The sequence below is a fragment of the Ipomoea nil genome, unplaced genomic scaffold (assembly GCF_001879475.1).
Source record: "Ipomoea nil cultivar Tokyo-kokei standard unplaced genomic scaffold, Asagao_1.1 scaffold1993, whole genome shotgun sequence".
Taxonomy (NCBI): domain Eukaryota; kingdom Viridiplantae; phylum Streptophyta; class Magnoliopsida; order Solanales; family Convolvulaceae; genus Ipomoea; species Ipomoea nil.
In genome coordinates this window covers 3,963,873-3,979,922 of record NW_017618421.1, presented here as the reverse complement: position 1 = coordinate 3,979,922, position 16,050 = coordinate 3,963,873, and the positions used below count along the sequence as shown (strand labels likewise).

Below are 16,050 nucleotides of genomic sequence, written 5' to 3'. Positions count from 1 at the left end.
TCACTACCCATAATTAGCTTTTTGTGGCGGATGCAGATGCTTCTGTTCTTGAAGGGCCAGGGTTTGCTTGGCTATGTAGATGGCACCACGGAGTGTCCAGCAGTAGTTGCACTGGTGGTCTCGACGGCGGACAGTGGCGTTGCGGATCCGTCCGCTTCTTCTGTTTCCTCGGTCATTCAATGGCGTCGGCAGGACAAGGTGATCATTTCGCTTTTGATTTCTTCTCTGTCCGAAGAAATGATGCCCATAGCAGTTGGTCGTTCGACGTCCCATGCGCTGTGAGTGGCCATTGAGCAGTCGCTGGGGTTGACGACGAGGTCTCGTGCTCTGCAGTTGCTCGGTGAGTTGCAGAGTTTGTCACACGGTGGCTCTTCTGTCTCTGACTACCTTGGCCGAGCACGGATGCTTGCGGAGGATTTAGCCTTGGCTGGCTGGCCGGTCACCCTCGACGATCAAAACCTCTACATCTTTGGTGGATTGCGGCCGGAGCTTCATCTTCTTGTCGCGCCGTTGACACGCGGTGCTTCGGTAACGTTAACTGAGCTCTCTGATTATTTAATCTCTTAGGAATATATTTGTGCGGCTGGTGGTGACGCTGGTGCGCCGGCGGCTATGGCTGCGTGACGTGGTCGCGGTGGACAGGGATGCTCGGGCAGTGGCGGCTCGGGCGGTGGTGGTCGTGGTTGAGGAGGCCGGGGGCGTGGTCGAGGCCGCTCTCGGTCAGATGTTCGGTGCCAGATCTGTAACAATCTGGGACATTATGCGTTGAATTGTTATCACAGGGTTTTTTAGAGTCCCGGACCTTAGGCACATATGGCGTATTCCACGGATGATGGTGGTTCTATTGATTCTCATAAGTGGTTTCCTGACACTGGTGCCACGAATCATGCCACTCCTGACTCCTCTGTGCTGACTTCCGTCACTAGCTATGATGGACCTGACACTCTACAGGTTGGCAATGGTACAGGTATACCTATACGTAGTGTTGGTTCTGCATCGATAGCCTCTCCTTCTAAATTATTTAAGTTAAACGATGTCTTGCATGTCCTTGGTTTGTCCTCTTCTTTGCTTTCTGTTTAGAAATTTGCTAGGGACAATCGTGTCTTTTTTTAGTTTTACCCTACCTGTTTCTTTGTGAAGGATCTTTTGACCAAGGAGGTGAATTTTAAGGGGGGGGGGGGGGGGGGTACTTCGGGCGGTTTATATACATGGCCTGCTTTGTGTCATAGTTCATCTGCTTATGTGGTTGCGCGTGCGTCGTCTTCTACTGGGCACAAACAGCTTGGTAATCCACACACACGAGTTCTGCGTCAAATTTTACAAGTTTCTGGTGTTGGTCAATTTAGTTCTAGTGATTTGTCAAATCTTTGTTCTACATGTCAGTTAGGGAAATCTTCCCGTTTTCCGTTACCTCGTGTAGTTACTTCGAGTACTCGTGTATTAAAACTTTTTTTTTGTTAGAACTTATTTATACTGATATTTGGGGCCCTGAGCTAATACACTCTGTGAATGGTTTTCGTTACTTTGTTTTAATTGTGGATGATTATACGCGTTATGTATGTTTTTATCCTATGCGTGCGAAAACTGACATTTACTCTATATTTGAACGTTTTCGGTGTCTTCTTGAGCGTTCGTTCTCTCATAAAATTGTTTCTATTCACTCTGAATTAGGGGGAGAGTACAAAAGGCTCCATTCTAATTTTGAGTCTCTTGGTATTCGTCACAGGCAGTCCTGTGCGTATACGCATGAGCAGAATGATCAAGTAGAGCGTCGGCATCGACATATAGTCGAAACTGGGTTAGCCTTAATGGCTCAAGCGTTTGTTCCCTCTTGTTTTTTGGACTATGCGTTTGAGACAGCTGTCTACTTAATTAATAGGATGCCTACTCGTGTGTTAGATAATGTTTCTCCTCATTTTCGTTTGCATCGTTCTCCCCCGTCCTACTCTTTCCTGCGTGTTTTTGGGTGTCTTTGCTTTCCCTTGCTGCATCCCTATAACCGTAACAAACTGCAGTTTCGGTCATCCTCGTGTGTTTTCTTGGGGTACCCTGATTCTTTTCATGCCTATCGCTGTTTAGACACTAACACTAATAAGGTCTTTATTTGTCGCCATGTGCGATTCGATGAGTCCGTCTGTCAGTTTGCTGCTTCTATTTCTTCACAGGTTGTTGGTGTGCCTCAGGTGGTCCCTTGGGGAGTTGCTCCTGTTGTTTCAGCTATTGAGTCGACTTTGCCAGTAGAGACGGCTCGTCCCGATGATCAGCTTGTGCAGCCGATTTCAGATTCTAGTGAAAGGACAGTTACTGATTGTGTGACGTCTGTTCGTGCTGGGCGGCCTCGGCGTGGTGCTAAGGCGGCTGTACCACGCTCTCATGTGCTGGCTCGGTAACAGCGGGGAGCGGAGCATCAACAGCGGCGGTGGGTGGTAGTGTCTCGGCGGAATCGTCCAGAATTTCACGAGCATGAACGGAGCATTGTTAAGCCAAGGCATACACCAATTTGGACTCTTTAACAGTGACTTCTTCCAATAGATTAGGGTTTAACACAAAGGTGTGAGCAAATTTTGAACAGGCAGAAACAGTAAAGTCAGTATCATCTTGAATAATTTTCTTGTTTAAAAGCAAACGTTCGTCAGTCGTAGAAAAAATTTCAAAGGGATTGGTATATTCCATGAAGATCAGTCGAACGGGAAAGAAGATGGCTTTCTCTGGGTTTAAGAAAAAAATTCGATAGATTGGAGCAGATGATAAATAAAGACCAGAAAAAAAACTTATTTGAAAAAGTAGAATAATTCTCACAAAAATACAATTCTAAGTTAGAAGGGAATTTGAATTCTAAGAGAATTTTCCTGAAACAGTAACTAATCAGATTAGTAAATTTCAAACAATATAAATCAAGAGGATCAGTTATTAAAAGCAGGACACAAAAAATAATCAAAGATTTTGTTAAAAAAAAATAAAAAAAAAAAAAAGAGAACATACCTGGGTTTATTATCTTGTAGAAGAATTGCAAAAAGAAATTCCCGGTAGACTTAAGCAAAAAAAAAAAAATCAAAATAAAAAAACATTTATTGAAAGAAAATACATACATGTTAGACACGGAAGCATTAGGAAACAAAATCGCTTTCCTAGCCCACACTGGTTTGACAAATGGTGTGATGGTTTTTGAGATATATTTCTCAGGGCCGTTCCATTATAAATTAGGGTCCTGTGCAATATTTAAATTTGGGCCCCTTTTTAAGTAATTTTTATATATAAATAATAGTTGTTTAAAAAGTTGTGTTAAAAATTCAAAATATAATATTGTATAAAAAAATACATCTAAAATTTTATTTAAAAAGTGGCATGCGCCTTGCACATTTAGACGCAAAATCATCCACCAAACTTTTGATATCACTAAATTCCGTGCAAATTAGTTGAATTTGTTGTTTGTCTTTGCAAATAATACAAATTAATAATTATATAATTCAGAATTTTACAAATTATTAATTATAAAATTGGGATTTGCCTAATCTTACAAAGAGGCGAATAGCACTACAGAAGACTAGCAGAGGCAAATTAATGAATTATGAAAATAAATATTTAAGGATTATACGCACAACTAACAACTTAATTCAATTAAAGTATTAGACAATTAATTACCTAGGCAATTTGTTGTTCCCTCTCCTTAGACTGCAGAGTCTGCCGTCACTATGACTCTATGTCTGTCGCCAATACGTAGGAGGCTAGGTTAGAAAGTATTTGTTTCTTTTTGGAAAGGCTAGGTTAGAACTTAGATTATTAGATGCCTGCTGCCTAGCGCCGTATATATACTATAACATAAATTTATTTTTTTAATATGGGGCCCCCAAAAGTGCGCCGGCCCTGGGAAAACATGCCCAGGGCCAGCCCTGATACTTCTCATGACTTTGATCTTTGTAGAAGAGATAGCATTCTGGCCTTGTATATATGCCCTCGAATCCTACAATAATGACAAAAAGGATTATACGTCTTATATTTTGGTTTAGTTTGTCTCACTTTAAGGCTGTGTTTGGAAACCCGGAAAATGATTTCTGGAAATCATTTTCCGAGTTTCCCATGTTTGGCCCGCAAGGCTTGGAAAACCAAGTCAACAAAAAACATTTTTCGTTGACTGGAGAAAACCAAGCCAATTTGGCGGAAAATGACTTTCGCCAAATTTTGGCGGAAGACATTTTCCGCCAAATGACCAATAATGTTTCCAGCGGAAACCAATGTTCTGGTTTCCGCCGAAAATCTTAAAAAAAAAACAAAAAACGAAAAGCGGTGAGGAAGGGGAACCAGAGAGAACTTCTCTCTGGTTTTCGGCGAGAGAAACCATAGACAAGTTCTCTCTGGTTTCTTCCGACGAGGGGAACCAGAGAGAGCTTCTCTTTGGTTTCCGGCGAGTAAACCAGAGAGAAGTTCTCTCTGGTTTCTTCCGTCATTCTTTTTTTTTTATATATAACTTTTTAATAATTACTATTATTTGATTTAAAATAATTATTATTATAAATATTTTTTATTTTAAACAAAATAATTAATTATATAAAATGTTTAATTATACCATTCTACCTCATTTTTCCAGAAAATTAAAACAAACACACAAAGAAAGTTTTCTGCTGTGCTCCCAAACACGAGAAAGGAAAATGTTTTCCGGAAAATGACTCATTTTCCAAAAAATATTTTCTAGAAGTCATTTTCCTGCTTTCCAAACGGACCCTAAGTCGATCTTGCTGAGCTGTGCTAGATTCTGGGATATCAGCATTTTCCACAGTTGCTTTAACAAAGACTGTGTTGTTGTGATTTTTATCCCTTGTAAATCCCAAACCATACTTTGTGGTGGATTTCCTTATTCCTGAATCAAGTATTTGATCCATAGTGGATGTATTATCCATCATCTTAATTCGCCTTTTTAGCATTTCCAGCTACTGTTTAAGCTTTTCTTCTCGTTCAATACCTGTCTTTATCATTACATCTCTATCAGATACTTGATTTTTATACACATTTTGAGCATTTTCTAACATTTTAACTTGACTAGACAATGAACGATTAACTTTCAACAAAATTTCCCATTTTGCATGCAACTTCTTATATTCTTGCTCAAATGAAGGGGCTGTTAGGTCTTTGTTTTCAGCTGAGGTATACTCCACAGCTTCTGATTCTGATTCGATCCCTGTTATAGCTGTGAGAGCAACGAAATTTCCTACAATTTCTGAGTCAGACTCGGAGTGGTTTGATTCAGGTTCATCATCGCTCCATGTTAAAGCAGACATGGACTTTTTCCTCCTTAGGTATGTGGGACACTCAGCTTGAACATTCCCGTATCCCTCGCATTCGTAGCAACGAATCCCTTTGTTCTTTTCTTTTGATTGATAAGTATTTGAGGCGGATCCTCGATAGTAGTTTGAAGCGTCGTTTCTTTTTTATGAGTTTGAACTTTATCCTTTCTTCTTTTCTGATTTTCCTCCACGTGAACTATTCATTTGCTTTACCTGTTTCAAGATTTTAGAAAACTGGTTGGTTAGTAAAACAACAGGATCATTGTTTGACTCTTCAGAGTCTGATACAGAGTTATTTTCTTTAACAGTAAAGGCGATATTTTTCTCCTTTTTGGTGTGATCAGATAGCATCTCCAATTCGTAGGTCTGTAGATTTCCCATTAGCTCGGCCACAATCTTTTTCTCCCAACCAGTATTCTCCTGGATGGCTATTACCTTCATTCAGAAACGTTGAGATAGAGACCTAAGAATTTTCTGTACCAGCTTAGGCTAAGGGAAAGGTTCGCCAAGTACTACAGCACGATTAGCAAGCTCCTGGATTCTCACACGAAAATCCACTATGGATTCTTCTTCCTTCATTTTTAGATGTTCAAAGTTAGTCTGAAGTAGCTGTAATTTGGATTTTTTCACTGAGCTTGTGCCTTCATAAGTGGTTTCAAGTATTTCCCATGCCTTTATTGCTGTATCACAACCTACAATAATAGTGAATGAGCTCTCATGCATTAGAGAAAAAATATTATCTAAAGCTTTGTTGTTGTAGTTAGCTAACGTTATTTCGCCCACTGTCCATTCAATTTCGAGTTTTAGCACAGGTGGATCAGTTGCTGTTGCACCATTCTTCGTCGGATGCTCCCACCCAGTTAGAACAGATCTCCACACTAATTCACCTTGAGCTTTTAGGTGAATTTTAGTGTGGGTTTTCCGATAGCCATAATTAGCCTAGTTAACTCTGGTGGTGTCCTAGACCTATCCATGCTGAAACACTCAATAAACAGTTAGAAAAGTACAACCACAGAAGAACAAAAGAAACAGCAAATCACAAATAAACTCAGATCCTGAGTTCAAGAAACACAAATCACCCAGAAATCTAGACTAATAAATTAAGTCCATGTGCTCTGATACCAATTGAAAATTGTGAATCTTGAATGCATGATAAAACCTAACTTGTTCCTACTCATTTTTAGAACAAATTCGCCATCTGTATTTAACACTGTATTAGGAATAGAATAAATAATAAACAGTGCAGGATATGTTCACGCAGTTCGGAAAATTATTTATACGTCTGCGGGGCTACACATAGGTGAACCCAACTCCACTAGATGATCACAGGTGATACAAGGTCCAACAGATTTCCATACAACAGCTATGGCCTAATCTTCTATACCAACTAAACACCATCCTCTTCTGAGTTGGTATTTCTTCACCTTTTCTAGACCTATCGATAGGACTCCCAAAACTTGAATAAATACCTGATTACAAACCAAGCCTAATCTAGACATACATTTATAATAAATAAGCCTGAAAAGATTTAACAGACTTTACACATTAACAGAACATACTATATGTTTAAAATAGCAGGGCCAATATATTAAATCCTCAGGGAAGTTGGCGTGAAAGTGTATTTTTCAGCACTTGAACTCTTGAAATCACTCCAGTTTATACTGAAAAATCTCCTGACATAATCTTGGAAAAACGTTCCTTGAACCTTGGATAACCACTCATCCAAATCACCTCCCTAATAATACTCAGCTCTTGCTTGAATGAATAACCACCACAAGATTAAATCTTTAAGACCAAATCTCCCTGGCATAATTAATTAAAGTTAATACCTCCAATGGTGTGACAACCCAAATTATTTTTCCCAAATTCCAATTTTATAAAGTATCAAAATAGAATTATTTATTCATTCGATGATTTATTCTAAGCTTTTGACCTGAAAGTCTATTTGAGACGTAACCGTATTTCTTCATATCAGTTTTTCCTAGCCTAAAGGATTTTATTTGAGCCCAAGTGTATTCATTTTAGCCCAAAGGTTTTGATTGAGCCCAAATTCATTTCAAGCCCAATCTTCTATATTTTTACCCAAACTAGAAACCCTACAACTTATATTTTATATCTAAATATCAAATTATCTAAATATAAATCTTGTATATCAATTTATATGTTGTTAGTGTCTCAGCTACAAAAAACAGAAATCAAACAACCCTTCGTGTATTTTCATCTCTGCCCCTTGTCTCACTCTCACAAAAAGAAGAAAGAAAGCAGTAGCCAACTTTCCCTAGCCTTAAACTCTATCTCTGGCCTCTATCTCCCGTGCCTCCCTCTCTCTGTTCTCTCCTCTCTCGGCACCGGCGAGCATGACCTCCGGCGAGACCTCCTTTGTCGTTGCAGCGGTAAACGTCGGCGACCCCAGCAGCAACGACCCTCCAGACCTGTCGTAAAGCAGACGGCAGCTCCGACGAAACAATAGCCGTAGCAGACTGGCGGGGTTCAGCTCATCCGGCGACTTTAGTGGTAGATCTGGTGGTGATGGGGCTCGGCTATGTTTCCCCAACGTGTAGCGCTGGCTCCCTCCTCTATTTTCCGACGAAGATCAGGGACGTCGACCTTCCTTTGGCGAAGCAACGACGATCCCCTCTCATCTCCGGCGGTGTAGTAGTTAATCAGGCAAGCTGGGTGGTTGTTTTGCTAGTGGGTGTCTCGGCCCTGTTTCTCCGGCGACCTTGGTTCCGGCGGGCAGTGATGGCGGACGGCAGCATGGCTGGTCTTCTTCCACCATGAAGCAGCGGCGAACCTTGGACTAAATTGGAGGTAGTAATGGCATGAATGGTGAGAGCTTCTGTTAATGAAGTTCAATGATGTGGTGATGATTGTTAATTGGTAATGATATGATTATTGGTCCATGATTAGATGAAGGTTATGCTTGGCGAAGGAATGAAGATGGCAGAACGTAGAATGATGGACTGATCAGGAAGCAAAAGCCGACATGTTCATTCTGCAACTATCAATACCGTAGCCAATGTATGAACGAGACTGGATATCTGGTGCTGATAGGTAACACTGTAGCGTCTGACAATCGGTGTAAATCTGTATAGACTGTTCTCCTCTTTCTCGTAGCCATGACAAGGCTTCCTTGCATGCAAACGCCTCAGCCATTAGAGGGGAGAAGCAACTCACGAGCGGCGCACTGAAGGCTAAAATAAAGTGCCCATCTGAATCGAGGAGAACAGCTCCAATCGTGGCTGATTTTCTCCCATGATGGTATCCGGCGTCCACGTAACATTTCCTTGTTGATATCGCTGCATCGTGGTAGGCCGGCTGCGACGGAGGAGGTGCCGCCTGTTCGGCCGAATGGTCTGTAGCGATATGGCCAGTGCGTACTACCGGCGAAGTGTGCTCGGCGGTTGCAATTGTGGCTCGGGCAGCGTGATCGGCGACCTCGTGGACGCGGTGGTGGACTTTTTTCCATGCATGCATGGTGGCAGCGACTATTGCAATTACTTTCTTCGGCATTGGTAGACAGGCATCCCATACAGCTCCATTTCGTGTTTTCCAAATATGATATAAAATTGCAGTTGCGTAAATAATTCCATTAGAGTCTAGAACATTCAGGATTGCACTAAACCATTCATGGAAAATATTTGTTATAATAATAGGGAGTGGAAGGTTAGATTGAGTCCATATGGACTTTGCATAGTCACACAACACCAATGAGTGCATAGTGTCCTCATTCATGATTCCACACATGGCACACGTTGGATTAACCTCCACCCTCTTTATAAGCAAATTGTTTGTGGTGGGAAGGATATCACTAATTGCTCTCCATAAAAAGGTTTTCCATTTGGGTGGGGCTTTTATTTTCCAAAGGGTGAGCCATTTATCAAATGCCCCATTATTATTCCCATAATCTTCAATTATGCGTCTGTAGCAACTTTTGACAGAGTAGCAACCATTAGGATCCCCGTACTAATACCATATATCATCATATTCCAAGGAAATTGGTATCTTCAGGATTTTAGGGATATCACTTGGGTGGAAAATATCAGAGAGTATATGTTGATCCCATGAACCAGTATCCTGGTCAATTAAACCCACAACTTTAGCTCCAGCAAGCTTGGTGGCATCTCAGTATGGATCATAGGATACTGGTCATTTTGAAGCCATGGGTGGTCCCAAATTAAGGTAGATTTTCCATTCCCATTACGACGCCGTACACCATTACATATTAATCCCTTAGCTTCCATAATACTGCGCCAACAAAAACTGGGGTTATTTCCTAAACATGCCTCTGTAAATGAATCTTTGGGATAGTATCTAGCCTTGTAAACACGAGACACCAGTGAGTCAGTGTTAGTAAGCAGTCTCCATGCCTGTTTTCCTAACATTGCCAAATTGAATGCTCTCAAATCTTTGAAACCCAGTCCACCATATTTTTTCGGGATGCATAATCTATCTCGTGTTTTCCAGTGAATGCCCTGGTCGTTTCCTGATCCCCACCAATAACGATTAATCACCCGCTCATTAGCTATACAGACAGATATAGGTAGTTGAAAAACACCCATTGAAAAGGTAGGTATAGCATGGGCCACGCTTTTCAATAAGATCTCTTTACCCTGAGATAATAATTTCTTATTCCATGATCCAATTCTCTGCCTGATTTTATCTTCAATATAAGCAAATGCTGCCTTTTTATTTCTCCCCACGAAGGATGGCAATCCTAGATATTTCCCAAAATTGGGAGCATGTGTTACCCCTAGGATATGTGCCACCATATTTTTATCATCATGACATGTATTCTTACTATAACATATACTTGGTTTATGATAATTGACTTGCTGCCCAGACCAATTCTCATATAAGGATAAACAATTCTTAATTTCAGTGGCTTCATGCACATTGGCTTTGAAAAACAGTAGGCTGTCATCTGCAAAAAACAAATGGGAGATAAGAGGAGTACCTCTAGCAACTCTGCACCCATGAATTAATCCTTTACTCTGCGCCTGCTGTAATAATAATGAAAGACCTTCCATGCATATAATAAACAGATATGGGGATAAAGGGTCCCCTTGTCGCAGGCCACGGGTGGGCGTGATTGGGTCACTACGCGAACCCAATGCTAGCAACATTCCATGAAGAAAAGACCATTCCTTACAATCATAAGCTTTGGCCATATCCAGTTTGAGAGCACCCCAACCAACAACCCCACACTGTTTTCTATTCAAATAATGGCCTACCTCGGCTACTATAAGGATATTATCAGTAATCAATCTATCTGGTATAAAAGCACTTTGGGAATCAGATATAATACCCTGCATCAGGGGTTTCATTCTATGAGTAATCATCTTGGCCATTATTCTATACATTACATTACTCAAAGCTATAGGCCTAAGATCAAACACCACTTTAGGGGCATTTTTCTTTGGGATTAGTACCACATCCGTATTATTTAGACCAGAGGAAAAGACCGGTTATTAAGGCAGTTTACTATGAATGTCGAAATATCACCACCAACTATATCCCAAAAATGCTGATAGAGTCCTGAATTCATACCATCTAGGCTAGGTGCTTTATCAGGAATCATTTAAAAAAGTGCACTTTTAACTTCAGCTATCTCAAAGGGCAGTAACAATAATTCCTTTTGAGCATGGGTAACTCGTGGGATCACATAAGCAAATAAACTATTACCATCCACAGGATTACTAGAACAAAAAATATTATCAAAGTATTCTAAAATAATATTTTTCATAGCATCCCCTTCCTTCCACTCCCCATAATCATTCATATGTCTTAAAAGTGTATTCTTTTTCTTTCGGTGAGAGGCATACCTGTGATAATATTTTGTATTAGCATCAGCATTCTTGAGCCAGTGTTGATGGGCTCTTTGTCTCCAATAAGCATAGTCTTGGGTCTCCATGTTATGCAGGATCCCTTCCAGTGTTGGAACTCTGCTATGGATGCCGGATCAGTGCACCCTCTCAGATGTAATTGTTCCTTTCTTAGGTGCATAATTTTCTCATCAAATTTTTTATAGCGATCACCACCCCACCGGGATAGACGATTACCATAATGCGCAATACAATCCTACACCTTCATTCCTTCCCTCCTCCCATGATTGTTCGACCACATTCCTACATCCTTCATCATATAGTCATGCCATTTCAAAACGAAATCCCCTCCTGCCAACACCACCCCTTTGTACCGGTTCATGGATGTCCAAAAAAATGGCTGAGTGATCCGATCTCCTTGTCAACATATTGATCACCCTAGCCCCAGGCACAACACCGCACCAGTCATTTGTTGCAAGGACCTTATCTAACTTTTCCTCTATCCATGCAGATGTACCCTTCCCTTTTTCCCATGTAAACTGATATCCCTCCATGGGTAACTGAGATAGTCCATACTGTTCAATAGTCTCCCCAAAGCCGCTAAGGAGACTATCAGGATGCAGGTTACCTTCTCTCTTCTCATACTGGTATAAAAGATCATTAAAATCACCCACCATAATCCATGGGAGAGTGGACCGTGGTTTCAATGATTTTAACAACTCCTAAGCCTCGGTACGCCTAGTTCTCTATGGATATCCATAGTAGCAAGTCATACGCCACTTTGGAAGACTAGGTATACTGACCTCCACATCAATATGATTATTTGAGTAACTTAAAAGCCTCGCTGTATTATTCTTTCACCACAGCAAAGCTAATCCCCCACCTAAACCAACAGGATCAACATAAAAAATACCATCAAAATCGAGATCGACTCGAATACGTTCTGCATGTATTCGTCCCACCTCAGTTTCCATAAGAAAAATAAAATCAGGCTTTTTACGCGACACAAGGTCCGTTTCTTCATGAACTGTTCGTGGATTGCCCAAGCCACGGTAGTTCCAGCTGAGAGTACTCATAATGTTGGGCGGGTCTGGGAACCAGAACCCGCCGTGGATAAGTTTTTTGTAACTTCTGACATAATAACATCTCTTTCAGTGCCATCACCACCACTCCCCAAATCATCCCGTCGTCTTTTGGATGCCGCCACAATCACGGCTCCCTCCTCCCGCCTGCTTGCGGCCGAGGCTTCTCCCACGTTAACAACCGGCAGCCCTACTCCACCATAGCGGCAGAGGAGCTGGCTAGGACCGGTTTACCGTCCTTATCAATAAGCCACGGCACACCCACCTTTCGCGGCCCCTTCCTCATTCCAGCATGTAACTCATCACCGTACGGATATTGGGCGACTGGCAAGGCCGCATCTCACGCTTTTAGAAAGTATTTGTGCAGGTGTCCAAGCATGCCACAGAAAAAGAAAAAGTTATGTAGCCTTTCATATTTAAAATTTACCCAGCAGGTCGTCTTGTCTCGTTTCAGAAGCTTCATGCGTCATTTTAGTGGTTTCAGGATATGAACCGAAACCCTAATTCGATAAAAGGTCTTCCATGGTGCATCCGAAAACCTGTCATCAATTTTTATGAATGTTCCCATATAATTCCCATTCTGCTCTAGAATAATATCCGACGTATATCCAAGTGGGAGATCATGGACTTGAATCCACATATCAACGGTGTCTAGCGGGACCGAGACCGGAATCGTGCCTTCATCAACTTGCTTACAGACCAACATATGATTTTCAAACACCCAGGGGCCACCGTTCAAAACCAATTGTATATCAGTTTCATGATAAAACACAAAGAGAAAGAGTCCTGATTGTATCTCCGTGACCTGCACACCTTTGACTGGCTGCCATACCGATGCCAAAACATGACTCATGAATTCCAGTTTAATAACCTTGGTGGTCAGAAACCTTCCCACCAATCGCCATGTTGATGCTGTCGCTGCAGCATGCTCACCGGCCTCATCCACCGTCGGCTTAAACGGCGCATCCTCCTCTTCTTTGAGTACTATGTCGGCCCATCGCCGACCCAAATTTTCGACCGCTCCTTTTGACGATGCAGAATCCATGCGAGACAGAAGCTGAAGGGTAGTCGACGTAATCGGAAGGAAACCAACGCTATGTCGGAGAGAGGCGAGCGGAAGCAATCGGAAAAACCTTGGTCGTCCAAGGAAGGAGAGAAAACCCTAGAGAGAAAACTCTAGGGAGAAAACCCTAGAGAGATAGCTCTACGAAACAAATTAGTTACACTAATATGTAACATTAAGTGGAAACAAGATATAGTTTAATACTATTATTGTTGATAATAATAGTATGAATAACAAAAGAGGTTTAGTTGATTTTCAGCTTCCTCGTTAAAGTGGCTAGCTCGGAAGTGAGCTCAAGAATTGAATGCTTAGATTTGGAGCTCGGTTAAAGGTATAACCCTATGGATTCCCAAATCTCTTTTGACTCTGTGAAGTCACTACTATATAGTTAAAAATGAGTAGAAATGCTAGAATATTGTGTGTATGAGCTATTAGATGACTTGTTGATGTTGTACAATGTGTTGATGATGTTTTGGAAGTGGAAAATTGTCTGAAAATGCTTGAGAGGACCTAGGTTCGAATCTAGCTGTTAGCGTTATTTTTGATTCGCTATATTATACCATTTTGGATTGACAATGACTATTTGATGATTATAATAAGTGTTAATAAGAGTCATTAAATTACACTAATGGTTATTGTCTAATGAAATAAGTATTGAGAACTAAGTGGGATTAAGAAAAATGAGGACGGCATTATGGAATCAATTGTAAAGGATTATGGGAGGTATTAGAAACGAGATATAGTTTAATACTATTATTGTTGATAATAATAGTATGAGTAACAAAAGAGGTTCGGTTGATTTTCAGCTTCCTTGTTAAAGTGGCTAGCTCGGAAGTGAGCTCAAGAATTGAATGCTTAGCTTTGGAGCTCGGTTAAACATATAACCCCATGGATTCCCAAATCTCTTTTGACTCTGTGAAGGTCAATGCTATATAGTTAGAAATGAGTAGAAATGCTAGAATATTGTGTGTTTGAGCTATTAGATGACTTGTTGATGTTGTATAATGTGTTGATGATGTTTTGGAAGTGGAAAATTGTCTGAAAATGCTTTACATGTGAAGAAGAAGCCTCTGGTGCACAACACAGTGTGCACCAGATAGAAGTCACGGGCCTAGCCAACGGCCCACGAGAGGAGCCGCTGGCTAGAGCCGTGACGGGACGGACCTAGGTAAGGGCCGTTGTAACACCCCACTTTTCTAACTCTTAATTACAACTCTAAACAACCAATTACATAAACTAAGCAGTTTCGGGGATTTTCAACAACAAGGCCAAGTTCAAGTCCAAAACACCCAAAATCTCACACACAATAACAATATGACTTGAACCCAAGAAATAGCCAAGCAATGGCATTCAAGAACCCTAAGAACAAGCTCTAAACATGCATCACCACAAGACAATGCATCAAATCTCACAAATCAACACAAGAATCACAAGTAGAAGCCAAGAATCATCATATAAGTAAGAAAATAGGTTTTGTAAAGCATGGGTTACCTTTGTAGCCTAATAACTTCCTCTTTTCACCCTTAAAAAGTCTTTCCTAGAGCTCCTCTTTCACACCAACTTCATACACAAACCAAAAGACAACAAAGATCCTATATTTAGAAAAAGACACCTAAAAGAAGGTTAAAAACACCAAAAGACCAAGGATCTTACCCTCCCCTATGCTCAAGATGAAGAAAGTAGGAATCTTGGGAGACAATCTTGCAAGACTTGGATGCTCAAATTCTAGTTTGGAGAAGAAGCTAAACCATTTTAGAGAGAGGCTAGAGGTTTTTGTGTTTAGATTGAAGGGTGAATGAAATGAAAGAACATTGCTAGGTTAGCTTGAATCACAAACTTTAGGTAGAAAGACATTCTTACCCTTACTAATGTTGGAAACACAAGGGAACAAGGGCACAACACATGAAGCACAAGGTACAACCCTTTGACTTAGGTGACTAGTCAAAATCTAGTCCCTCGACTATTCAATTTCAGGATTTTTAGGAATAGATTAGCAAAGAGACTTGGATTAATTCTTCAATTTATCCTTGATCGGTGTTTGGATTTACGGGGTGTCACAATTATGGATTATGGGAGGTATTGGAAATGAGATATAGTTTAATACTATTATTGTTGATTATAATAGTATAAGTAACAAAAGAGGTTCGGTTGATTTTCAGCTTCCTCGTTAAAGTGCTAGCTCGGCAATGAGCTCAAGAATTGAATGCTTAGCTTTGGAGCTCGGTTAAAGGTATAACCCCATGAAGGTATCTATATAGTTAGAAATGCTAGATGTGGAAAATTATCAGAAAATGGTTTACAGGTGAAGAAGAAGATGGTGCACAACACAGTGTGCACCAGATAGAAGTCATGGGCCTAGCCAATGGCCGACAAGGGGAGCCTCTGGCTAGAGCCGTGACGGGACGGCCCTAGGCCGCCGCCGGGCGGTCCCAGGCAGCGGGGCTCCTCTAGCCCCGCAGCAAGCTCCGTTGGTTTTGTCTGTGCAGTGGTCGGGCCCTTGTGGCTCAACTACGTGTCATTTCGGACTGGGTGTCACGGGCCCTTGTGGCTCGGTACCTTATGGCCGTCACGCACGTTTGGACTTTGATTTCGTTGAATTTCGTTTAGAAATGAGAATTTTATGATAAAATTTGTGAAGCAAATGTGTCGCAGTAATGTTCCAGTGTTTGAAAATGAGAAGTATCAGACTTGGTTTTGCCCATGTGAACTGCTTGATACTATTTAATTGTTAAATTGAGAAGCATGATCATTAATTGATTAAGTTTTGTTAGAAAAGTATGCCTAAGGAGTATGTTATGATT

General features: G+C 41.0%; 1 protein-coding gene across 1 annotated transcript; it reads right to left on the bottom strand.

Annotated features, from left to right (window-relative positions):
- Window positions 1-8,246: 8,246 nt before the first annotated feature.
- On the bottom strand, window positions 8,247-10,630 carry LOC109147396. The gene is made up of 2 exons (XM_019295050.1): window positions 9,371-10,630; window positions 8,247-9,245 (listed from the first exon to the last, which is right to left on the bottom strand). The coding sequence occupies exons 1-2, from the start codon at window positions 10,628-10,630 to the stop codon at window positions 8,247-8,249; spliced, it is 2,259 nt and encodes a 752-aa protein (XP_019150595.1).
- Window positions 10,631-16,050: the final 5,420 nt, after the last annotated feature.

Coding starts and splice junctions, on each gene's coding strand:
- LOC109147396 (XM_019295050.1), bottom strand. CDS start 10,630: ATGGCCAAGATGATTACTCATAGAATGAAACCCCTGATGCAGGGTATT. Junction 9,246..9,370: donor TGCTGGAGCTAAAGTTGTGG/GTTTAATTGACC, acceptor ATATGGTATTAG/TACGGGGATCCTAATGGTTG.